Genomic DNA, 24,341 nt, shown 5'->3' with positions numbered 1-24,341 from the left:
GGAAAACCAATCAGTTGCTGGTTCACATTGACTTCCAGAATATTTTTTGTTCTATCAAATTCAATGTGGACCAGCAACTGTTTGGTTACCCACACTCTTCAAAATATATTCTTTTGTGTTCAGCACAAGAAACAAATGAATACAGGTTTGGGACAACATGACAAATGTGTACCGTATTTTTCGGACTATAAGTCGCACCTGAGTATAAGTCGCATCAGTCCAAAAATACGTCATGACGAGGAAAAAAACATATATAAGTTGCACTGGACTATAAGTCGCATTTATTTAGAACCAAGAGAAAACATTACCATCTCCAGCCCATGAGAGGGCGCTCTATGCTGCTCAGTGCTCCTGTAGTCTACGCTGAGCAGCATTGAGCGCCCTCTCGCGGCTGTAGACGGAAATGTTTTCTCTTGGTTCATGTCTCTTAGTTCATTTCTCTTGGTTCATGTCAAATTGGTTTGATAAATAAGTCACACCTGACTATAAGTCGCAGGACCAGCCAAACTATGAAAAAAAGTGCGAGTTATAGTCCGGAAAATATGGTAAATAATGACAGAAATGAAATTTTAGGGTGATCTATCCCTTGACAGTAATGGCAGTAGGCTGCATGTTTAATAGGCCTACTGTCCCTTTAAGACCTGCACACATCTACAGGCACGTATACAGTTTTCTCTTTACTTTCTTTTTAGACCTAACCAACTTAAGTCTACATCTAACCTTGTGTGTTTTGACAGCATTAGCACATAAGATAACTTAGTTCAATAATCAGTCGCTATTTGACAGGCTTTAGCGCACGTGCTTCGGGTGTATGCAGCGCTCAGAAAAAGCATGAATGAAACATTTAAAAGCACATGCAAATAATGATAGAGTAACTCTACCTCTCTGAGTTAACACAGCTGTGAATGCACACTTTTTTTTTTTTCTCCAAACTTTGAAGGGTTGGTAATACAAATAATTTTCTGATACATCCACATTTACATTTAGAGAACATATTATGTTCCCTTTCATTTATTCCTTAAATTATCTTTACTCGGTCATGAAAAGGTCTTCAGAAAACTCTCAGAAACCCTGTAGATGCATACATTTTATATTATAAATGAACAGTTGCAGAAGAGTAGTCGTGACCGAAAGCAATTCAAACAAATTAAAATGCAGAAGAAAAATGCTTCTCGATACAAATTATGACTGAAAATCAATCAGTTAATTTCCCATTAGCTTATCCGTTTTAGTTCAAGTGAACAATCAGTTATACTGGATTATATCAGCTAAGACATGTCTTCATTTCGAAAGAAAAAAACATAGGTGTTGCTTTTTCATGCAATACTCCTTTTGTATGTTAGGTGGTGACCATGGTGTTGCATTTTAGTTGCCAAGGTGTTTTTATTGCTCGGGTATTTTCAGAAGATGTTAGATCACATCCCCCCGTCTGTCTGTATGATATTGTGGTTTCTAGATATGACTCAGGTGGCACCTTCAGTGTAAGCTTATAGGGATATTTGCTGCTGGAAATAACATTTACTTTTACATTTTATTCATTTAGCAAACGCTTTTATCTAATAAAGCATCTTAAAATATGGAATTGTGATTCTGATCACTGAGATATTTGAGATATGTCTTTCCTCCTTGTAGAGTCACTCATCAAAATGAATGTTCAGAGGCGGTTTATTAACCTTTTATGTCAGAGTTGACTTGTTGTTTGAGATTTCTCTGTAAAGGCTCTCTCTTGTCTCCGCAGCTCATCTAGCAGGCTCCAGGCCTCTCTCATCACAATGGTCAAAGAGGCTGACTCTGTGGATCCCAGCCACGCTCTGTTTGAGCGCTTTGTCCAGGCGCAGACGTGTAAAGAGACACAGCAGAACTTCACTGAACTCTGCCGCCACCTGGAGCTCGAGCCCAGGGACTACAAGCACTTCTACAGCAAGCTGAAGGACAGACTCAACTACTGGAAAGCCAAAGACCTCTGGCAGAAGATCGACAAGAGAGGCACCCATCGGGACTATGAACAGGGCAAAGCATGTCAACAAAACAAGGTGCAATAAATGACCCGAGAAGGGTTTGATATTTCCATGTATAAAGTTGTTTGATGCTGGGAAATGTAAGCCTTTTTCTCTCTCTGTGTGTTAGTGTTTAGTGTTGGGTGCGGGTCCATGTGGTCTCAGGACAGCCATCGAATTGGCTCTACTAGGTGCTCAGGTAGTTGTTCTGGAAAAAAGATCGTCCTTCACAAGGAATAACGTCCTGCATCTGTGGCTTTACACCATTCGAGACCTTCTCAACCTCGGTGCGAAGAAATTCTATGGCAGATTCTGCAGCGGATCCATTCATCACATAAGTGAGCATCTCTATGTTTTGCTGGGTTTTTGTTGTTGTGTTAGTTTAGCAAATTAATTAGTCAATGTGGACGACAAATTGTGCTTCCAAATTTAATTAAAAGACCCAAGGATTTGAGAATATCTGACATAAATATATGTTTGAAAGAAGTTTCTTATGCTCACCAAGGCTGCATTTGTTTGTTAAAAAATACAGTCAAAATTGAAATATTATTACAATATCAAATGACTCTTCTCTGTTTGATTATTTTGTAGAATGTAATTTATTCTTGTGATGCCGTGCTGAAATTTCATTCAGAAATCACTTTAATATGCTGATTATTTTTGATGTTAAAACATGTTGTGCTGCTTAATATTTGTGAAAAAATGTGATAATTTTTCCCCCTGCATTCTTTGATTTAAAAAGTTTAAAAGAACAGTGTTTATTTAAAGAAAAAAATCATTTGTAACATTATAAATGTATTTACTGTCATTTTGATCAATGGAAAGTTTTAATTTACTTTCTGACCTCAAAGTGTATTTCTGAGTGAAATGTCATTAAACGTGCAGAAAAAAAATCTGGCAAGATATGTTTGGATTGTGAATTATTCAAATATGATATTTTTGGTTAATATGTTTCCTTGCCTACAGGGAATCTGCTTTAGAGGCAGGGCAAGTTATTACATTTGATGAAAGATTATGAAAACTTTTGTTTAGAATAGTGTACACTAATGAATTGTTTACCAGGAAGGTCTATTAAGAAAGTTAATATAGTCAAAGTGAAATTTCAAGAAGATGTTTTCTTCTGAAGTATAACTTAAACCTGAGCTATAGTAATGAGGTCTGTGTTTCTCCAGGTATCCGTCAGCTGCAGTTGATTCTGTTGAAACTGGCCCTGATTTTGGGGGTTGAGGTGCACACAGGTGTGACCTTTGAAGGTCTGCAGGAACCATCAGGATCCACAGGTACAAACCGCTTTAGTTTTCACAGGACATTGAACGACGGCAGTCGTGTAGATAGACATAACATTTGTCCTTTTAGTCTCATATCTCTTTCTCTCTTCCCTCTTTTCCCTTAGGATGGAGGGCACAGGTTTCTCCCGCGTCCCATGCAGCTGCTGCTTTTGAGTTTGATGTTTTTATTTCAGCTGGAGGGGGAAGATATGTGCCGGATGGTAAATAAACCAATTACACAGACGAGTGGATTCCATCAAATTCACTTTGACACTTTGTACTAAAAGCTTTGAGTATTTTATTATTATTTGATTTTATTATTAAATACAATTTTATCTTAAAAATGAATTATTTTTATTTTGTAAAACCCTCCTTATTCAAGTCACTTTTTTGTTTCATTTAATTATTTATTCATTTATAAGGTGAGTTTATAAAACTAATTTTATTTCACTTTATTCTGTAGAATAAAAAAAGTAAACAAAAACAATTATTTTTGTTCTTAAAAACTATCCTTATCCAAGTCACTTTGCATTATTTTTAATCAAACTTTATCTTGATTAATTATTATGTTATAAAAACCCTCCTTATCCAAGTCACTTTGTACAATTTTTTTGTAGTTATTTATAAGGAGAGTTTATCGAACACATTTTATTTAACTTTATTTTGTAGAATTTTTTTCTTTCTTTATAAAATCTATCCTTATTCAGGTCAATTTGTGCAAAATTATTTTTATTTTATTTTATTTTTAATTAAATGTAATTAAAATATATTTATATTTTGTAAAACCTACCTTATCCCAGTCACTTTGTACTAAATACTTTTATTATTTTTGATAATATTTTTACAGGTATTTAAATCTTTCTTTTTTTAACTTTTTTATTTTATTGACACTTTCTCACTGTTGTTTTCTTAATGTTTTTTTCAGGTTTTAAGATAAAGGAGCTCAGGGGAAAGTTAGCCATCGGTATCACTGCAAACTTCGTGAACCGGCACACAAAACAAGAAGCTCAGGTGCAGGAGATCAGCGGCGTCGCCCGAATATACAACCAGCAATTCTTCCAGGCGCTCCAGTCTGAGATCGGTACAGATCTCACTGAGAATATACCATAGAGTCTAGACTGGTTACATTTAGAAATAACAAATATTTAACAACCATTTTTACCTTTTTGTTAAATTTAGCTATCAATTAAAAACAGTTGTGGGTTACACTTTATTTTAAGGTGTCCTTTTACAGTGTAATCATACATTTAATTGCTGAGTAATGTTAATTCACTCATGCACTTACTATAGGGTTAGGATTAGAGTTGGCTAAGTGTTACTCGCATCTAATTATGCATAATTAATTGTTATTATAATAGTAAGTACATGTGATGTGTAACAAGGACACCTTAAAATAAAGTGTTACCCAGTTTTGTCTCCAAAATATAAGAAGTAAACCCACACACCTGTCGTTTATCATGTTTTCCAGGTGTTGATCTTGAGAACATTGTCTACTACAAAGATGATACTCACTATTTTGTGATGACCGCAAAAAAGGGAAGCTTGTTAAAAAAAGGAGTGATAAAGCAGGTACGACACACAGTGAAGCACATTCAAAGACCTGAAGCTTTGAGAATCGCTTGTATAAAGACTGAAAAGAGGCTAGAAATGCTTGAAAAGAGATGATTTTATCAGCAAAGGTGATACTTCAGGCATGTTTCAACCGGTTTCCAGCTCACATTTTCACTTACAAACACATTTATCAATCCTCACGGCTATTCTTGTCCTCTTTTGTCACTGTATTCTCACTGGAATAACTGCAGGCAGTTGCTATTTGTGTTCTCTTAGAAATGCAACCCATATATTTTAGCTCAAAGGGAGTACAAATTTAATAAACAATTAATACTGTGGATTATTGTTACTGGTTAAAGTAGCTGTTCTTTATGTAAAAATATTGTAAAATGTAATTAATTCCTGTGATGCAAAGCTGAATTTCCAGCATCACTACTCCAGCCCTAAGTGTCACATGATCCTTCAGAAATCATTCGAATATTGCTGCTGAAGAGCCGATGCTGGAACAACAAGACTAGCATTAAACCTTTCTTGCTTCTTGTTCTCAGGACTTTTTTGGTGTCGATCAGCTTCTCGCTCCTGCAAACATCAACCAGGACGCCCTGCAGAAGTACGCATACGAGGCCGCTGACTTCTCCACACATCACATGCTGCCGGACCTGGAGTTCGTGAAGAACCAAGCGGGCCATCCGGACGTGGCCGTGTTTGACTTCACCTGCATGCACAGGGCAGAGAACGCCTCTCTGGTGAAGGAGAGGAAAGGGAAGAGACTGCTCATCGCGCTGGTGGGAGACTCTCTAGTAGAGGTGTGTTATGAGTACACAGAGTGGCTGATTATGACATTATGCTATTTCAGAAATATATTTTTCATTCTGAGCAATAATAAAAAAATGTTGTGTGATCATTCTATGGAAAATAAGAATTTTATTGTCAACACTGTTTAAACAGTACAGTTATTTTATGTTTATTTTATTTTATTTTATTTATTCTTCTGCAGCCGTTTTGGCCTCTGGGTACCGGCATTGCTCGTGGTTTCCTTGCTGCGTTTGACACGGCGTGGATGGTCAGGAGTTGGGGAAAAGGTGTGCCACCCCTGGAGGTTTTGGCGGAGAGGTACAATTTTACACCATTTATAGTAAGGGTGTAACGGTACTTGTATTCGTACCGGACCATTTCGGTACAGGGCTTTCGGTACGGTGCACGGTGGCGGTAGTCTCCGCGTTCAGCACATATCCCGCACTGCAGCTGAAGGCCGGCAACACACTGGCTGCGTGGCATGAGTGTGCGTTTCTGCTGCCTCGCGTTTTCTGTGTTTTTACACACCAGAATCGTGCCTGACGCGGCGCTGGCGCGCTGCTGCTGCTGTAGGTGACATAGAGGGAGAACGCCGACAGACCAGGCTCTTGTCTTCATGACAACAATATCTATACTTCATGTTGAGCATAAATATAAAGCCCACTGATAAAGGACACCGTCAACAGTATTAACAGCAAAATAGACTATGTTTGACAGGTGCAATATGCCAGTGTGTCACCGGCCTAAGGTTTTCAAAAGGCATCACGCGAGTGTGAACATCACTACAACTAGGAAAAAACGATTGTAAATCGCACGCAGCTCCCGTCGGCATTTAAACAGACCTTTGCTCTTAATTCCGATCGGTCCAACGCAATAACGAAATCTGAGCAGGTCTAAAACTGAAACTGTTGATGCTGCACTTTACACTTTGGAAAAGTTATATTTTTTAAATATGAACATTCAGTAGTGCTTGATGCTGTGCGTATCTCTTACAGGGAGAGTGTGTATCAGTTACTCTCTCAAACGACTCCAGAAAACACCAGCAAGAACTACGCCGCCTACAGCATCGATCCATCCACACGTTACCCTAATGTCAACCTGGCCTCTATCAAACCCATGCAGGTCAAACACGCACACTTACACGCATGCAAAAGCTGCCTGAAATACTGTAACTGGTAATGAAAGAGTTTTTAATCACGACTTTTTGTGTTCAATTTAAAGATCAAGCGTCTATATGAAATAGAGGACAGTAAAGTCAACACACCGACGAAATCCATAATGAAAACTAAAACTAAAAAAGGTAAGTCCCATACGACAGTCACACCTTAACTAACTGTATGCATACTTACTATATTTATAATTGTGTATATATGCATGACTGTGTGTTAAATATAACAGCCACTTTTATCAATATTGTTTTCAATAATATGATATATATCTGTTAATATATTATGATTATATATCATGCTAACATCTCAAAAAATGAACAGACTCAGACTTTACAGTGAAGTGCTGAACTGAATTTGTGTTTAGACTCTATCAGGCGTCTGGAGGATCTGCTGTCCTGGTGTCAGAAGAACACAGCGGGGTACAAACATGTGAAGGTGAAAGACCTGAGCGAGTCCTGGAGGTCCGGGATGGCTCTCTGCGCTCTGATCCACAACTTCAGACCCGAACTCATGTAAGATCACCTTAACCAACAGAGAACAAGAATATTAGTGTCTGATTAAACATGCAGAGCTTAGTTTTGCTGTGAAAAGTTCTTGCTAGATACATATACAATACGATTTTTTTAAATAAATTCATACTTTCTAATTCAGAAAGGATGTGTTACATTGATCAAAAGTGACTATTAAAACAATGCAGTCGAACAAATGCAGCTTTTTGGAAATTTCAGTTAATCATAGACTCCTGAAAAAAAACAAAAATCACCTGGACCCCACAGTTTGGAGCAATGGCTGCTGAAAATTCAGCTTCACTATCACTGGAATACATTATATTTTAAAATCCATTCAAAAAGAAAACATGCATTTCAATTTGTAAAATATATTTCACATTATTACTGTTTTTACTGTGTGTGATTTTACAAATAAACACAGCCTTGGTGAGAGAGAAAATACTTCTTTCAAAAACATTACAAATCTTACTAACCCCAAACTTTAAGGTGGATGGAGAGCGAGAGATACCTGCAGCATTATGCAAATGATATGCATTTTGTCCTCTCTTGCAGTAACATGTCTTGTCTAGATGTATATAACATCACCGCGAACAATAAGTTGGCCTTTGACCTGATGGAGAGAGAGTTTGGGATCCCTCCGGTCATGGGTGCCAGGGAAATGACCACCTGTGGGAAAATCGACCAGCTGTCTATGGTGGTCTACCTCACACAGATACGCAGCGCTCTCACAGAGAAACACACACCAGCAGGTAATTAAGACTGTTTCTGGATGACTTTTATAACTTTGAAATACACTTTTACAGATTGTCTGAAATATATAATGCAAGTTACTGGTTGTATTTATGTTGCTTATTCAGTTTAAGTCTGAATATCTTTTTTAAAGGGTTTTCCAGTATCTGTATTTTACAATTACTTTTATGACTGCAAAACCTTTGCATACTGACATAGTTCACACTGCAATTTTTTATTTTTTTTATTTTTGTAGTAACGATTATAAATAAATAGCTGTTATCGTGTTAAATAAGTCAGCAATGTATTATCTCAGGCTTCCCACGGGTATGAAATATACAGCGGTGGAAATTGACTTGAAAAATCCTCAAGTGGTCTACTACATGTGACAAATAACAAATAATGTGTCATTTTTAACAATATTTAAATTTATTAAAATTAATTTAAATTGCATAGGGCTACTACTACATTTAAGTACCTACTAATATTATCCATTACAATATGGATTGTAAATTATGCAAAATTACAGCATGTAAATGGTCATAAGTTTCTCTCTCAGTGAATGGGACACAATCAATATATTGAATAATGTATGTCAAAAAAAAAGTTCTTAGTCTTTTCTTCCTATTCCAGCCAGAAATAGTTTACTACGATTAAAATGGAAATTAAATTCAATACAATGAATTGTGTAAGTAACCAAAATATGAATAATGTCAAAGAGAAAAAGAAGGTGTGACTTTTAATTCTAAACAAGCCCAAAAAAAACACTGGGACTCTTATTTTGAAATGTATATACTATTGCAGGCTGATCCTTTTTGCAAAATGCATATATGTACCATGCACATTAGCACTTAGCCCTATATTGAGCCTTTCATATTATAATACTTTTGCACAATGAAAGATTATTAATAGCCTGTCTTGTTCCATCCTATCTTTCATATGTTTCTGCCTCCATTACTGCGCTATACATAAAAAAAAAAAAAAAAAAAAAAAAAAAATATATATATATATATATATATATATATATATATATATATATATATATTGTTGTTTTTCATAAGGTATTTTACAACAATACAAAGAACAATGTAACATTTGACCAGATTAATCCTACACTTATTCATTTATATTTGAGCTGTTTGAAAATTCAGAGAATAAAAGTCATTTTCAGAGCATTTACTGTAAGAGAAGCAGGCTGATGAATGTCTTAGCACACATAATGGCATCATCATCACCATTTGAAATCAGGTCTGCTGTCTCTTTAAGACCCCTTCCCAGAATGCACTGCTGTGAATGGGCAGTTTTCTGCTGTAGTCTGTAGTCTGACAGCAGCGGCTGCGGCAGCAAATGCACTCAGCTGGGGAGAAATCAGCAGCTTCTGGCGATTGGGTGGGAGTGGATCTCAGTCCAGCCTCGACACGCAGCGCTCTGAGACGCCATCAGAAGACGAGTCGCAGCCCTTCGAGGGGCTTTAGGGAGGGGGATTGAGCGTTCAGTTGTTGGATGCTGTGTTTGGGAGGGGGTCTCACACAGATGTGCTCCAGGTTGAGCTGTCACTCACACAGGCTGTGGATGTGTGTATTCTGGGGAAGGGGGTGGGATCCAATACAGCTCTAACACGCCACTGCAGACCGCATACTGAATGTGACGACTCGTGTTTGTTCCAGTTTAAAGGGTAGGAAGTTAATTAATTGTATTGTTTTATTAGACTCTGCATCAATTTTTTTACAGTATGTATTGCTGAAGCGATCCAGCGAATTGCATTTAAGATGCCAGTTTATGTAAGGTTGTTCTGGATTATGAAAGAGATTATAATTGACGCTTTTCTTGTGTGTATGATGTAGTTAATGATATTCAGGATTTTAAGACATTTTAAGCATGTTTAATTTACAATTCACAATGTTTGCACTACATTTATTTTACAATTTATTTATTTTAAATTATTAATTATTACAATTAAGAATATTTGTACATTTCTTTTTTAAACTACATGTAAAATATAATGGTTTTTTACAGTTTTTTTATTTTTCTATTTTTTTGTACATTTCTTTTTTAAACCACAAAATATAATGCTTTTTTACAGTTTTTATTTTTTTGTTGTTTATTAATATTTTTATTTATATAAAATGTATTTATATATTTATTAACTATTTTTAATGTGTTAAATTGTTATTGCTTTTTTTTTTTCGTTTTTGAACTTCATGTAAAATACAATGCTTTTTACAGTTTTTTGTTATTTTTATTTTATTATTGCTTATTAATATATTTTAGTTTTTTATATTTATTTGTTTTTATTGTAATATCAAAAATATATTTTTGAGATTAAGCTATTTTATTTTAATGTATTTATTTATTTGTTTGTGTGTATATATATATATATGTGTGTGTGTGTGTGTTATGCCATTGCGAGTTGTTGAATTACACAGTGTTTCTTGTTTTGCTGCAATACGAAAAGCTAAAATAATAGATCATATTTCTGGACAGGTTATACATAATGTTTTGTTTTATAATTATTTTTGGTCATTATTTATAGTTTGCTAATATATTGAATCATTTTTACTTTTACATTTTTAACTGTATTTTGTATCATTTCTTTGCATCTCACGGTTTTGTTCCTCTTGTCTTCCTCAGAGTGCTCCAACAAGAGCCTCTCGCTGTCCAGAACCTGCTCATCCATCCTGTTCCTCAACAAGCTCAAGCACAACTCTCTCCAAAGACACAAGGTACACAAACACCTGCCTGTTATCATGTCAGACAAACCCTGGATTGTTGACATTGTAGCACTGTCAAAGGTCATGTGTAGTAAAGCCATCTGCAACCGCTGTCGTAACCAACCACAACTAAACGCCCCCATTACACACAGCTGTTGCCAAAGAGAATTACTCCCATGCTGTCGCCACAATGAGGAAGTTAAAGGAGCGATGAGAGGACTAAATAAATGGATGCTTGCTGTGTGTTCGTGGTGCAGGATAACAGTGAAATCATTGTTTATTTCTGTCGATCTGCTGCCGCCACATTATGTAACCTGAGCTGTAAATAAGATCATGTGACCCGTGTCTCTCAGGACCGACTGGAATCAGAGAAAAGACCAAGACAGCAAAAGATGAAGGAGAAAGAGGAGGAGAAGAATGCGAAAGAGGAAAAAGTAAGTGGTGCAATCTAGTTTCTCAATCAAACGGTGCATTAGTGCTAATGTCATGCAGTTTACGCCTGTCAGATATTCTGATGCTGTTTCCACGATTAAACATGAGAAATGATGCACAGACCTATAGATATGAGTGGCTTAGTTCTGTATCAGACTTAAAAGGATTAAATATTCTCTCAGATCAGGATTAGAAATGACAAAACCTCTGAAAGTGACAAAAATGCCTTTTAATATTAAAATATTGAGACAGAAATACCAGTTTGTAATTATTTTTTTTATATTCATGGTTTTTTAAACATTAAAAGCTTAAGCTTATGTTTATTAATTATTTTTTTAATTTATTTTATTTAATGTGTCTTTTAAAATGCTCCCAGCATTTAAAACAATTTAAACTGCAGTTCGATGAAAAATGGCAGATTTGATCTGATAAAAATCATAATTGTTCTCAAAGAGAGTTTCATGTTTTCTTATTTCAAATGCCTTGTAAATTATTAAGATAAAAAATATCCAGAGTACATTCATTCCAGGGGGAAATATTGCTCCCTAGTAAAAAAATCAAATCAAATAAAAAAAAAAGTCATTTCTTATAATGTATTGCTCTATAGTAATTATATGTGCAGTATCCTAATCGTTGTCCAATTGTCCAGGCTGCGGCGCCTGTGGTGCCCATGGCCTCATCAGAGGCGGCCAGCAGTGAGCTCTGTTATTTCTGTAACAAGCATCTGTACGTGCTGGAGAAAGGAAGCGCTGAGGGCAAGTTCTTCCATCGCAGTTGCTTCAATTGTTATCAGTGCGGCTCCACTCTACGGCAGGGCGGGTACACTTTCCACTCCGACATGGGTAAGCCCGGGATACCAAATAATTTAATTTAATTTAATTTAATTTAATTTAATTTAATTTAATTTAATTTAATTTAATTTATACTTTATACTTTATACTTTATACTTTTTATTATTATTTTATTTGTTTATACTTCATTTTATTTTGCTTCATTATACATAATTTGATTTGACCTTATTATACTTAATTTTATTTTACTTCATTGTGCTTCATTTTATTTTACTTCGTTGTGCTTTATTTTATTTTATTGTACTTCGTTTTAGTCAACCTTATTATAATTTTTTGTTTTACTTTATTTTTGTTTTATTAATATTTTATTAATTTTTATTTTATTTTTGTAGATCAGGGAGTAACAGTAAGTAAAAGTATGCCTTAATCCAGTATATAATTTTTTCATAATTTCCAAATGATAATAAATATTTCAGTATTGATATTTTTTTATATTTCTTATATTACATAATGCAATTTTATATTTTATTATTTATCACGCACTTGTCTCTCATCTGCTGTCATAAGGACGGAAACATATTGATGTTATATAAATTATTACATAAGTTTTTAAAGCTATTCATAACTTGCACAGTGTGGAATGCGGTTTTATTAGGTTCTTCTTATTACAACACATGTAAATTACAATCATCCGTCTATGCAGCGCTTCAAAAATAGATCTTCTTAAATGCTCCTGCTTATGGGGCTTGTTCAATAATTTACCCCATGTCTAAAAAAAGCATGTACAGTACATCAGTGTTACAGCCCTTGATATTAAGAGTCCAGAACATGTTGAATTTGATTCGTCTTCAGGGAGATTCTACTGTGAGCTGCACTCAGCAGCCAAGGAAGAGGAGGGTGATGAAGGTCACAGAGGCTCACAGGTATGAATCACATCAGAGCTAATGAGACGCTTGATTGCCTCCTATTTACTGTCAGATCTCTTGTGTGAGGATACTGGGAAGGATATTGCTCTGAGAGTGTCTGGAGCATAATAACTTTCAATGTTAAGCAATAGTTCTATAGTTCATATGCGCAAAAAAATATGAAATTGATTTATTTGGACTTGAAAGTAATAACGTTTTTTCTCTGTGTTATTTGTGATCATAGTGCAAACTTAGAGTTAAGTTAAGCTCTTATTTGTGTAAGTTTTGTTAAATATGAAATGATTATATGGTAGACAGATGGTCTTTTCTTCAGTAAGATATATTCAGATATTTCTTATGAAACAACATGATATGATGAGAACTAATGTGGGTCAGCTGCTGCGTCAGGAAAAACATTTCCTTTCCGCTCCTGCTCGTGTGCAGAATGGTGTTTAACGCTGAGATTGTGCTGTGTGTGTGTGTGTGTGTGTGTGTGTGTGTGTGTGTGTGTGTGTAATGCTTGTGGGATTGGATTCCTAGTGGTTTGGTCATAAGATTCCTCAGAGCTGATGCAGTTTTCTGTGAGCTACTGATGTTTTTTGCAGACTGTATGAATTAAAGACAAACCGTTTTAGTAATACTCATTTTAAACCAACATAATGCTAATGCACAACTGAAGATGAGAATGATAAGCCAATGCTTTGCAAGTCTGCTTTCCCATTATACGTATTTAATATGCATTATTATGTTCGGTCTAGGAGTGTGTTACATTGGCTTAAATTAAATTAGTATCTTGATATTTTGGTATTTTTTCAATAAAGATAATTATACAGTATTTTGCTGAATGCAGGCACATTGGCTGGTTAAAGCCTGTCATAGATAAATAAATATGACACTAAAACCGCCAGTAGGTGGCAGCAAGTCCCTGTCTTAATAGGTGATTCGTTGAATCAGTCATTCAAACGATTCTTTCAAAATGCCTTATTTATTTAGAAACAGAGCAAGTGACTAGATCATTCAAATCCGTGTTCACACTGCCGCTGACACAGAGAGAGCAGTTAGCATGTTTGGTTAAAAAAAAAAACATCTTCACAAACGGTCTTTTCAACTACACAGTAATATTTCTGTCTTACAGTCATTTATATTATCACAGAAATACTGGGATAAAGTTTATAGTTCAGATACAAACATTGATGTCAATATGGCAGCGAAATAGAGCAAATCCCCTTTTGAAAGTATACTGCGCTTCAAATAATGTTCGTGTCGATTGCATTGTTTTACCACTAGGTGGCGACAAGTGTTTTAAAAATGTGTTTGTCAATGAATGAATTTTTAATTCGAGAGAATCGTTCAAAAACGCTGATTCATCCAGTACTGAAACAAGTAGGTTTATAAGCGAGTCGTTGAATCAGTGATTTAAACAACTTTTTCATCATTATAATATAAAAAACTGGGGGTTTAAATATATTATATAGCTATACACTACCAGTCAAAAGTTTTTTTAACCATAAGATGTGTAATGTTTTTTAAAGTCTTTTCTGCTCACCAAACCTGCATTTAATTGATCCAAAGTACAGCAAAAACAGTAACATTTTGAAATATTTTTACAATTTAAAATAACTGCTTTCTACTTGAATGTATTTTAAAATGTAATTTATTTCTGTGATGCACATCTGTATTTTCAGCATCATTACTCCAGTGTTCAGTGTCACATGATCCTTCAGAAATGATTTTAATATTCTGATTTGCTGTTCAAAAAAAAAACATGTATTATGTTGAAAACAGATGAGTAGATTTCTTTCAGGTTTCTTTGATAGAAAGTTCAGAAGAACAAAATTCATGTGATTTATGTCTTTGTCACACTTGATCAATTTAAAGAATCCTTGCAAAATAAAAGTATTCATTTAAATACTTGTGATAATGATACGCAGTGTTTCTCTGAGAGATGTTACTGTCCCGACTGTTTTTTGCTGTCTTGTATAGAATCGGCACTCTTGCTATTGACTATTACAAATCTTGACTATTGGGATATTGACTATTACAAATCATATATAAAACCCATACAGTGTTATTTTTTGCTATCGTAACTTGAATTATAATCTATTCTAATAGGCTTCATCATGCAGTGAATGCTTTTGGACTCTCAAGATGTGTTTTTGTTTGTTTTTTGCGTACACACGCTTGATAATGTCAGTTCTCACATCGTTAAAACCGCAATTACGATATTATTGTAGACGATAAATAATGCACTCTTAGTGCACTCACATTAACTGCTATTCTGCAAAAATTCACTGTTAAAATTGAGACATTTCAACCGGAGTTCATGCAACCAGGAGTTTTGCTTGAGGGCAAAACATAATTTTTTTAATTGATTAAAGATGGTCATGCATATTGATCAACAGAAAGCTGCTTGATTTGAAATGTCTTTGTGAGCAATGCTTTACGCATGCAATAATGGTTGACTGATATATTGCCACAACTGGAATAATCTCTTCATTTTACAGTCAGTAGTAATTTAGTAAAAGTCTCACAGTTAGTTTTAAACTGAACTGTATATGCCATTGGAGTTATTAGTTTAGATTTATTAGTAATTTTAACCTGCAATAATATTTCACAATTTCACTGTTTATATTGTATTTTTGATCAAATAAATGCAGTCTTTAATGAGCATAAGAGTCTTTCAGTATATTTGAAAGTCATACCGACTGCAAACTTTTGAACAGTTGTACATATGAATTGCAATTTGACACATTTCTGTCCAAAACTGTTCTGCAGCGTAACAGTTCACGCATTTGCACAAAAAAGGGCTGTTCAAAAATTTCAAGATAATGTTATGTTTTACATATTTTTTAGAATCAAATCAAAAATGGCCTTAATGAGGAGGAGGACAAGGAGAAAGATGGTGAAACTGTGAGGATTTCATCCCCACCTCCACACGTCTCTGTTAGACGGAAGGGCTCATACAAGATCTCTGTTGACCCTGACTTTGAAGAATCGACTGAGTGTCTCACTCCCACAGAGAAAGAAGACCAACTGCCATCCAGTTCTCCCGAATCGAACAAACCCCCAGAGCTCAACCCAGAGACCACAGGCATCGAGAACCAACAAAATAACAGCAGTCCGTCCCTTCCAGTGCCGGCCCCTCGACCGTCCAGAGCTCCGCTCCCAAAACCTCGCACTGTCCATAACGTGGTGCCTCAACTTTCAAATACCCCCGAGGAACCAGAGAAGAACCAACAGGAAACTCCAGAATCCAGATCCAAACCTTCACTGCGAAAACTTCAGCTGAGTCAAGAGGAGAAATCCGACCTGCTCAGCCAGGATTCAGACTCTGAGACTCCGGCCTCGTCTTCTGCCGCCTCCACCTCCTCTTCCTCCAAACAGCAGGAAGGAGGCGAGGAGGAGGGCTACTGGAGCGGAGGCACCGCGACCGGGATGAGCTTGCGCAACCAACGCAACCAGCGCTGCATGAGAAGGAAGAGCGAACCGCAACCTTCCGCACACTCACAACACGGAAAGCTGCGCTCCAAGTTTTCCCCATGGAATCTGTCTTCACCTCGACTGCATCAGCGCTTCAGCGTCCTCAAAGTCACACCATCAGGTTAGGAGTCAACATTTTTGGTAGTCAGGTTTATTAAGGTAGGATTTAACCAATTCAGATAGTTAATAAAGAGGACTTTCTGTCAAAGTACCCCTATGATGGGTAATGGAAAGTTCATATTTTGGTTTTGGGAGTCCCCAACAACAGGTTGACATGCATGCAAGGTCAAAAAACACTTTCATTGTCTGATAATATGCATTTATTTTTTACCTTACATCCCAAACGATTTGCTAAACAATTCATTTTTCCAAGCCCCTCCTTTGCGTGATGCTAATCTACAGTGATTGGTTCGATTGGTCTATTTCATTTCCATTTCATCATGCCTGTAATGGTTTTGAGAGCGCAGTGCTGCTTTGTGTTTAGCGTTACCGGTGAAACCGCTATTTTTACCGCTCCAAAAGCAGCACCTAGTGGTAAAGAATGAAATAGCATTTTTGTTCAGACCAACGCAAAGTGGGGTGCAATATGCTGTTGTTTGGGATTCGTTTTAAAAACGAATAATTTCAATGATTCAGAGTAGACTCTTTCTTTTGGGAGAGAGTAACTTTATACACGGCGCACTTTCAGATTTAAAACTTTGTCGAATGTTTTCATCGCATTCATGTTTTCATTCAGATTTCTGTTAAAATTGCTAACTTTAAATATGAGACAACTTCAAATTCTGATGTAAATCAGCTCTGAAAAATAAAGACAATAGTGTCAATAAAATCAAATAAAAGCATTTTGTGTAATGCTTTACAATTTGGACAAAAATCTTGTGATTATCTATCAACATGTCTGATAGTGTGATAAATGATTATTATTGTTGTTGTTGTAATATTATTAGAAATAATGTTATGTCTAAATATTAAAGCTGGTAGACTGATCAAAAGAGTAATTCTTTGATGATGTTATAATTTATTCATCCTCAACTAAATCTTGTTCCAAATTAGTATGAGTTTCTTTTTTCTGTTGAACGCAAAAGAAGATTGCGAAGAATAGCTGGTACCCATTGACCTAAATCTAACTGTTTGGCTTTTTTTGCATTGTTTGCATTTATTCACTTAGCATGTTTATGACGCCTTTTTGTACAGGTTTGATGAATTATGAAACAAATTGAATTCAGCTATAAAGCAGCTCCACAGAAGACAGTAATAATGTTTAAGTTTTGTTCTCATTCAGTGTCAGTGAAGCCAGACTGAAAATATTACGTGTAGAGATATAATTTAGTACTGAACGTCTCTAGGTTAAGATTAATTTTGCTATGATTTTCATCAGGACAATCTCAAACAGATCATTTTGTATCAGAATATGATAATGAAGAATGTGTTGACGATGAGGAAGAGGAGGATGAAGAGGATCTTCAAGGAGAAGACCATTATGTAGATTGCCGGGTGAGCTTTCAAGGCCAAATTTCTATGCATGACATCTACAAACGAGAAGAATATGCAGTTATTTTGGTGATACTTGAACATGACTGCCCAGATTAGAACTTGATTGTGATGGCATTTCATGAACAAAGGCTGCATGTTTTGGGAAAATATTTGATTAAAATTTGGATTGGGATTTAAAATGAGAAACCTTCCACCTTTGCTATGCTTGTTTGTAAACTTGCACAATTTGGCCAAAAATTTTGGGATTATGTGACATTTGATCAATGTGACATTATTATTATTAAATGCAGATATTAAGCAAAATACGAAGCATTAATATTGTAATATTTCACTGTAAAATAAAAAACAAATAATATTTTATATATATATTTTTTAAATTTTCAAACTATCAAGCATTTATTTTTGTGGGAAAAAACGATATATCATGTGATCGTGTTTTCAGGTAGACTGATTAAAAGCTTCTCTCTAGGAGGTTGTTGACTCTGGATTGTGGGTGTTTTTTCGTGTTCAGGGGGCTGATTTTGAGATTTCTGAGTCAGAGAAACGCGACCTAAAGAAGATGAAAACTCTGGAGCGGAAAGCAAGGATGAGCGAAATCCAGCGCTTCCACAAAGCTCAGGTGAGCAAGATCACACTCCTCGAAGACCACAGAAGAAGTCTGAACCGTGTAGATTGTTTCCCATAACTGCAATAAACATATGCAGGTTAAATAATAGGTAACACTTTAAAGTTACGTCCCAATAGTAAACGTTAACTAATGCATTACATATCATTAACATTAAAGTACAACTGTTCATTGCTTGTGTTTTTTCATGTCCATTAAATTAAATTTAATGGATACAACTTTTGATTTTAAGAAGTATTAGCAAATGTTGTCCTTAAGATTAAGAAATGCCTTAGGAGTACTACTTTTCATTGTTTGTTCATGTTAACTATTGTCGTTTTACCAATAAAAGAAACATCGGCATCCATTTCTATCAAGTATCTGATTTTCACTCTTGTTTGGTCGTGGTGTCCTGGTTGTGCCGCCCCCACAGACGATTCAGAGGCGGCTGGATGAGATAGAAGTGACCTTTAAAGAGCTGGAGGAGAAAGGAGTGGAGCTGGAGAGAGCTTTGAGAGGAGAGGCTGGTACGACATCTCATCCATCTACAGAAAAACACAGTCACTGCTAATGATTTCACTTCATCATATTCAACAGCAGTCGGGCTGTGCGCTAAATTCACACTGAAACCCTTCAAACTAGTTAACCCTCATAGCACTGATCCATTAAATATACATTTCAAGAAATTCATATGCAAGCGAAAAATGTCCAAAAAAGTAAATCAGTCTATTAAAATAAACTCATGACAACTTAATGTGTACTAATAATAACAATTATTATTATTAATTGTTTGAAAGTGTTTTGATTCTTTATTGTTCGTTCACTCTTTACATTAGGGCTTCATTAGTTAACATTAGTTAATTCAGTATTATATAAACTGCCAATGAAAAATTCTTCTGCACATTCATCAATCTTAGGTGTTTTTAATAACACGTTGTTAAAATCGAAAGTTGCAACTGTGTTATTTAATGAGCTAACATGAACTAAGACTATTTTTTAACAAAGGTTAATAACTTTGGTAGCAAATGTAGCTATTGCTCATTGTGTATGTTAATAGTTAACTAATGAGATCTTCTAGTAAAGTGAGAACTTTATAGTTATTTTGCGCTTTAATCTGTGTACAACATTTAACTTGATATATTTTCCTGTATTGCTTTATTGTATTTAAATATTCAGTTATTTTTGTTATAAGAAAAAGGTATTTAACCTGTTAAACTGTATTATGACAAAATTGCAATACGGTGATAAAAGCATTAGCAATTAGACATGAAACATGAAGATTTTATACCGGCATATCCCTAGTTTCAATGCAATGAGCGAAGAAGAAAAAAAAGCCAAAATGTTTTTGTGTTTAATTGTATTAATTAATAAAATGTTTATATATAGAAAGAGAGAGATTAAGTTTTTCATTCCAACATGAAAAAAACATAAAGCTTTCAATGAACATGAATGTTCTTTTTACAAAAAAAAAGTTTATTAGATATTAATACAAGAATAAGTGACTTAATTAACGCTTACATTTCTTTATTCATTGCATATGAATTTTTTCAGAGGAAAAAATCCATTAAAAGCTTTTTTGTGCCCTGCATGGAAGCTCCTTCAGTACTGTTTTGTAAGCATCCCAGAATGCACTATTGGTTTGCTGAGTGAAGCCGAAGGGTGTCAAAGTGTGGCGACGACTGAGAGTAAAGAGATCTTGTTACACCTGTGTGTGTGTGTGTTTTAGGTTCAGACCCTGAAACGATTGATCAGTGGATAGAGCTGGTCCAGGAGAAGAACAATCTGCTCTCAGAGGAGTCCGATCTCATGGTGGCGTAAGTCTGAACACTGTGTCAGCATTAATGCAATTAGCAGCAAGGAGCTCAGTAGCAGTTATTAGCCCAAGTGCATCATCTATTTCTGCATGTGTTGAAGAAAACCTCAAGCCCCCCTGAAAGCCAGCTCATCATCTTGTTGCCCCTGGCAACCTCTCTCTTCTGCATGTCTTTGACGAGCGCTAATGCTTAAGATGAATGCTTCGAGTGGCCTCATTTAACCCACCGCTTCGCATGTTTTTAGCATATATTGTGCACAATTGGTTCCTCTGTGCAGAAACTAAATTACAGGCTGTGTTAACAGCGGCAGAATATATTTGTGTGACTCTTGTTTTGTGTCTTAAAGGTCTCGACAGCTGGAGCTGGAAGACAAACAGAGCATGTTAGAGATGGAGCTACGGAAATACATGGAAATGGATGGTGGGAAATCAAACCTGAGAAATCAGTTTTTAAATAGTACCATACAGTGTTGATATATCATTTGTCGTTATTTAATTATTAAATTAAATTATTAATTATATAATTGTTAAATTAAAATGTCAATTAAAAGTGATGTTTTATTCTTATTAATAATTTAGTATTATTATTGCTAATAATAACACAAAATAAAAAAGCTAATAAATTTAACAAAAATAAATGTAATACAATTCATGTTAAAATCTAATATTTCTAATTGATTTTAACAATATAATTTGAATAGGGACATTGTTTTCTTTATATAAGAGTCATTTAAATAGTCATGGCAATTATTATGAGGTCATGAAAGCATAATGCATAATTAGTAATAGTAATAATAATAGAAATCGTTGTTGTTGTTGTTGTTGTTGTTGTTGTTGTTGTTCCAAAACAAATCATTTTTATTTTATGAATTTATATAATATTAGATATTTGAATTATTAAATATTAAAAAATATATATAAAAATTGAATAGTTTTTTAATAATAATAATATACAATAATAAATCAGTATTGTTGTTGTTGTTTAGCAGTTGCACATGCTTCAAAACAATGAGCAAAAAGCCAGGAATAAATGTTTTTATTGTTTAAATTTATAAAATATTTAAAGTATATGACATACTTCTAATCCTTTAATTAATTTAATAATATAAAAGTCTAAATTATTGTTGTTTAGCTGTTGTAATTTCTCCAATACATTGAGGAAAATTGTATTTTTTTTAATCGTTTTAAATTATGTAATTTTAAATAGTTTGAAATATAAGTGAATATTAAGATCAAATTAAAATGATGCTGTTATTGATATTTAAATAAAGTAGTCATTTGCTGTTCTCTGTATTTATGTGAACATATGCACACATGCATTAATGTGTTTGCGATGTTCTTGTGCATGTAGACTCAGAGAAAACCCCCGAGCAGCGAGAACATGAGAACCGGGTCCTGCAGGAGATGCTGGACGTGGTGGACATGAGGGATTCACTGGTGGCCTTCCTGGAGGAGAAGAGGCTGAAGGAAGTCAATGATGAACTGCTGGGGAGCTCCGTGCTGGAGGCCAAGAGACATTCAATCGCAGCATCCCAGGTGCACTGGGACTGAGACACGCTTTCTGAATGCCACAACACCTTAACAGAGTAGTTCCCCATAAAGCTCATCATTTACTCATCCCCCATGCCTTTACAAACCTTTTTCATCTTTTGTGGAAAACAATATGTTCTCTTTTCCATTCAATAAAATAAAAGCAGCAAGCAGGACAAAAAGCACCATTAAACATGATGAAAGTACAAAAAAGCCACATGATTTAAGTTTTATTAGGCTTAGCTTTGTTTAGTTTTAATAATGCCAAAAAATCAGTGCTTCTCATTACCAATTTTGCAGTGCTTACAATTTTCAGTGAACCATGACTTTGTGTCATTTTACATTTATGCATTTAACAGACACTTTTATCCAAAGTGACTTACAGTGCATAGAAAATAGAAAGAAAGTCCAAATGCACTCGGTGAAAGAAAGAAGGACAGTCATACAGGTCTGCATTGACAAGAGGGTGAATAAATGATGACACAATATTTATTTCTGGGTGAACTGTCTCTTTAAAGACTCCTTCTATCACACAAGATAAACGAACCCAATGACTTGCAGGCACAGATGCATATTGTACATTTCTGCTCTTAAAAAACCAAAGTTAAACGCATCTGCGCACACAGATTTATGACACTGGAGATTTGGAAACTACGGTCTCGCTCCAACATAAATGTTCATTTAAATGGATACAGAAACTCTGGAGACTGTAGAAAGTGTTGAGGAGCTGTACATCCGTCCCTGCCTTCACTGACCGGACACGGCTTTCAAACTCACAGACTCTCACGCTCAAACACACGGACTTCACTGAGACCGATGTTTGTGTACTAGACACGCATCTCGCACTTTTATAAGAGTTTATCAAGGTCATGTATGTTCTAGATATCAGAATTATTAAAGCTTATTTCTGACACACAGTTTAAAATTTTCAAAAGCTGATTGTAAGTTTTTTTTTCTCTCATAATTCTGACTTTTGCAAGTGCAAGATAAAAATTCTGAATTGCTAGATATAGAAATCTGAATTGTAAGATGTAGTTGGGGGAAAAAACAAACACAAATGTTTTTTGTTGTTGTTTATTTAGATTCAAACTCAGAATTCTGAGAAAAAAAAACAAAAGTCCGGCTTGGAAATGTAAATGTGACTTTATCTCACAATTCTGAACATTTTGTTTTGAAATGTAAATTCACAATTAAACTTGTGAAATGTAGTCAGAATTATAATTAAAAAAAAGTCGGAATTATTTGGAGGGAAAAAAATTGCTACTTTTTTTTCCCCTCAGAATTCTAATTAAATTCTAAATTCTAATTAAAATCGAACACATAATTCAATTTGTAAAATGTAAATTCAGAATTGCAAGTTTAACTTTTTTAGTTGCAAGATATAAACTTGCAGTTGTGAGTAAGAGTCAGACTTGCGAGATAAAAAGTTGCGATAACCTTTATTTTTTATTCTGTGGCAGAAACAAGCTTCCGTACAAAACGTCCTCATTTAAAAGATATTATATAAAGGTATTTACATATTTATGATGTCGTATTTGGCAGAAGTGGTGTAGCCTGATGCCAGTATCATGTCTTAAACAGCACTTGCATTGTATAATTATTGACTATATTACAGCTTTGCAGCAAGAGATTCAGTATCACAGAGAACTTTTGTGCACTGTGCAATTATGTATTTATTTTTTTCTTGTTAGTGATTGTACTTTGTCTGAAATCCACACATTATTATTATTATTATTATTCATGGTTTTGATATTTTTCTGCATGATCATGGTTGCGACTCTCAGGGGTACATCTGCCTGGACCGGTTTCCATTTATATATTTCTCATTTGCGTATCATTATTTAGAAGTGTTTGTACAGTGTCGTTCATGAATTCATTTGGGGAGACACGAAGAACTTTACTTTGCTGTATGAAATTCCCACAGAAAATGATGGCTTGCTATTTGTATGTGTTGATAAAGTGATTATCATTTTTGAGCACTGAGAGTTATTAGTGTCAGAGAGGAGTTTTGTGCTCGTGTTTTGGGAACAGTGGTGTTATATTTGCTATTTGCTTTTGCTCCCTGATTGTATTTTTTTTCTTTAAATATGTTCACACACACACACACACACACACACACACACACACACACACACATTACATACACAGCAGAGGTTTCTTTTCTATTGGGACAGTAATTCACTCAATATGTTAATAAAATATCTAGCACTTTGTTATTCTTCTGCGTTTGGTTTCAGCGCTGTGGAAACGGCCTTGATTTCTTGATTTACATCAGAAACCCATTTTGAGGATTGACGTCATGGCTGAGTTTGTGAAACATTATAACATCTTTCAAGCAGAAGTAAGCTACAATGTTTTCACATGACCTCGACACACTTGTATGTATAGTATAGTATACAGTGTGCATGCTGTACTGTAGAAATAGTAAGGGTTGGATGTTAGTAAGCAATTCTGCACATACTGTAGCATTTGTCTGCTAATGGATAGACTTAATGCCGAAATGGAGACTTAACTACATTGCTGTCTCATAAAATGCCATTTTCTGTCATTGCCATTTTTGCTC

At 35.0% G+C, this 24,341-nt stretch overlaps 1 protein-coding gene across 2 annotated transcripts in view; it reads left to right on the top strand.

Moving 5' to 3' along the window:
* mical1 (microtubule associated monooxygenase, calponin and LIM domain containing 1) overlaps positions 1-23,994 on the top strand; it is a 31,556-nt gene extending 7,562 nt beyond the window's left edge. For both annotated transcript variants that reach the window (XM_052594092.1, XM_052594091.1), the window contains exons 2-24: positions 1,739-2,033; positions 2,128-2,335; positions 3,170-3,277; positions 3,391-3,486; positions 4,191-4,346; positions 4,734-4,834; positions 5,365-5,622; positions 5,814-5,929; positions 6,607-6,733; positions 6,833-6,911; positions 7,145-7,292; positions 7,842-8,038; positions 10,650-10,741; positions 11,083-11,163; positions 11,811-12,003; positions 12,805-12,875; positions 15,711-16,458; positions 17,716-17,831; positions 18,343-18,450; positions 18,869-18,962; positions 20,162-20,249; positions 20,596-20,669; positions 21,600-23,994. In XM_052594092.1, the coding sequence (XP_052450052.1) occupies positions 1,773-2,033; positions 2,128-2,335; positions 3,170-3,277; positions 3,391-3,486; positions 4,191-4,346; positions 4,734-4,834; positions 5,365-5,622; positions 5,814-5,929; positions 6,607-6,733; positions 6,833-6,911; positions 7,145-7,292; positions 7,842-8,038; positions 10,650-10,741; positions 11,083-11,163; positions 11,811-12,003; positions 12,805-12,875; positions 15,711-16,458; positions 17,716-17,831; positions 18,343-18,450; positions 18,869-18,962; positions 20,162-20,249; positions 20,596-20,669; positions 21,600-21,799 (3,720 nt within the window). In that variant the 5' untranslated portion in view covers positions 1,739-1,772 and the 3' untranslated portion in view covers positions 21,800-23,994. The remainder of the gene's footprint in view (positions 1-1,738; positions 2,034-2,127; positions 2,336-3,169; positions 3,278-3,390; positions 3,487-4,190; positions 4,347-4,733; positions 4,835-5,364; positions 5,623-5,813; positions 5,930-6,606; positions 6,734-6,832; positions 6,912-7,144; positions 7,293-7,841; positions 8,039-10,649; positions 10,742-11,082; positions 11,164-11,810; positions 12,004-12,804; positions 12,876-15,710; positions 16,459-17,715; positions 17,832-18,342; positions 18,451-18,868; positions 18,963-20,161; positions 20,250-20,595; positions 20,670-21,599) is intronic.
* The last annotated feature ends 347 nt before the right edge of the window (positions 23,995-24,341 follow it).

Source organism: Carassius gibelio, chromosome B23 (genome assembly GCF_023724105.1).
Source record: "Carassius gibelio isolate Cgi1373 ecotype wild population from Czech Republic chromosome B23, carGib1.2-hapl.c, whole genome shotgun sequence".
Lineage (NCBI taxonomy): Eukaryota > Metazoa > Chordata > Actinopteri > Cypriniformes > Cyprinidae > Carassius > Carassius gibelio.
This window is presented reverse-complemented; position numbering and strand designations above follow the sequence as displayed.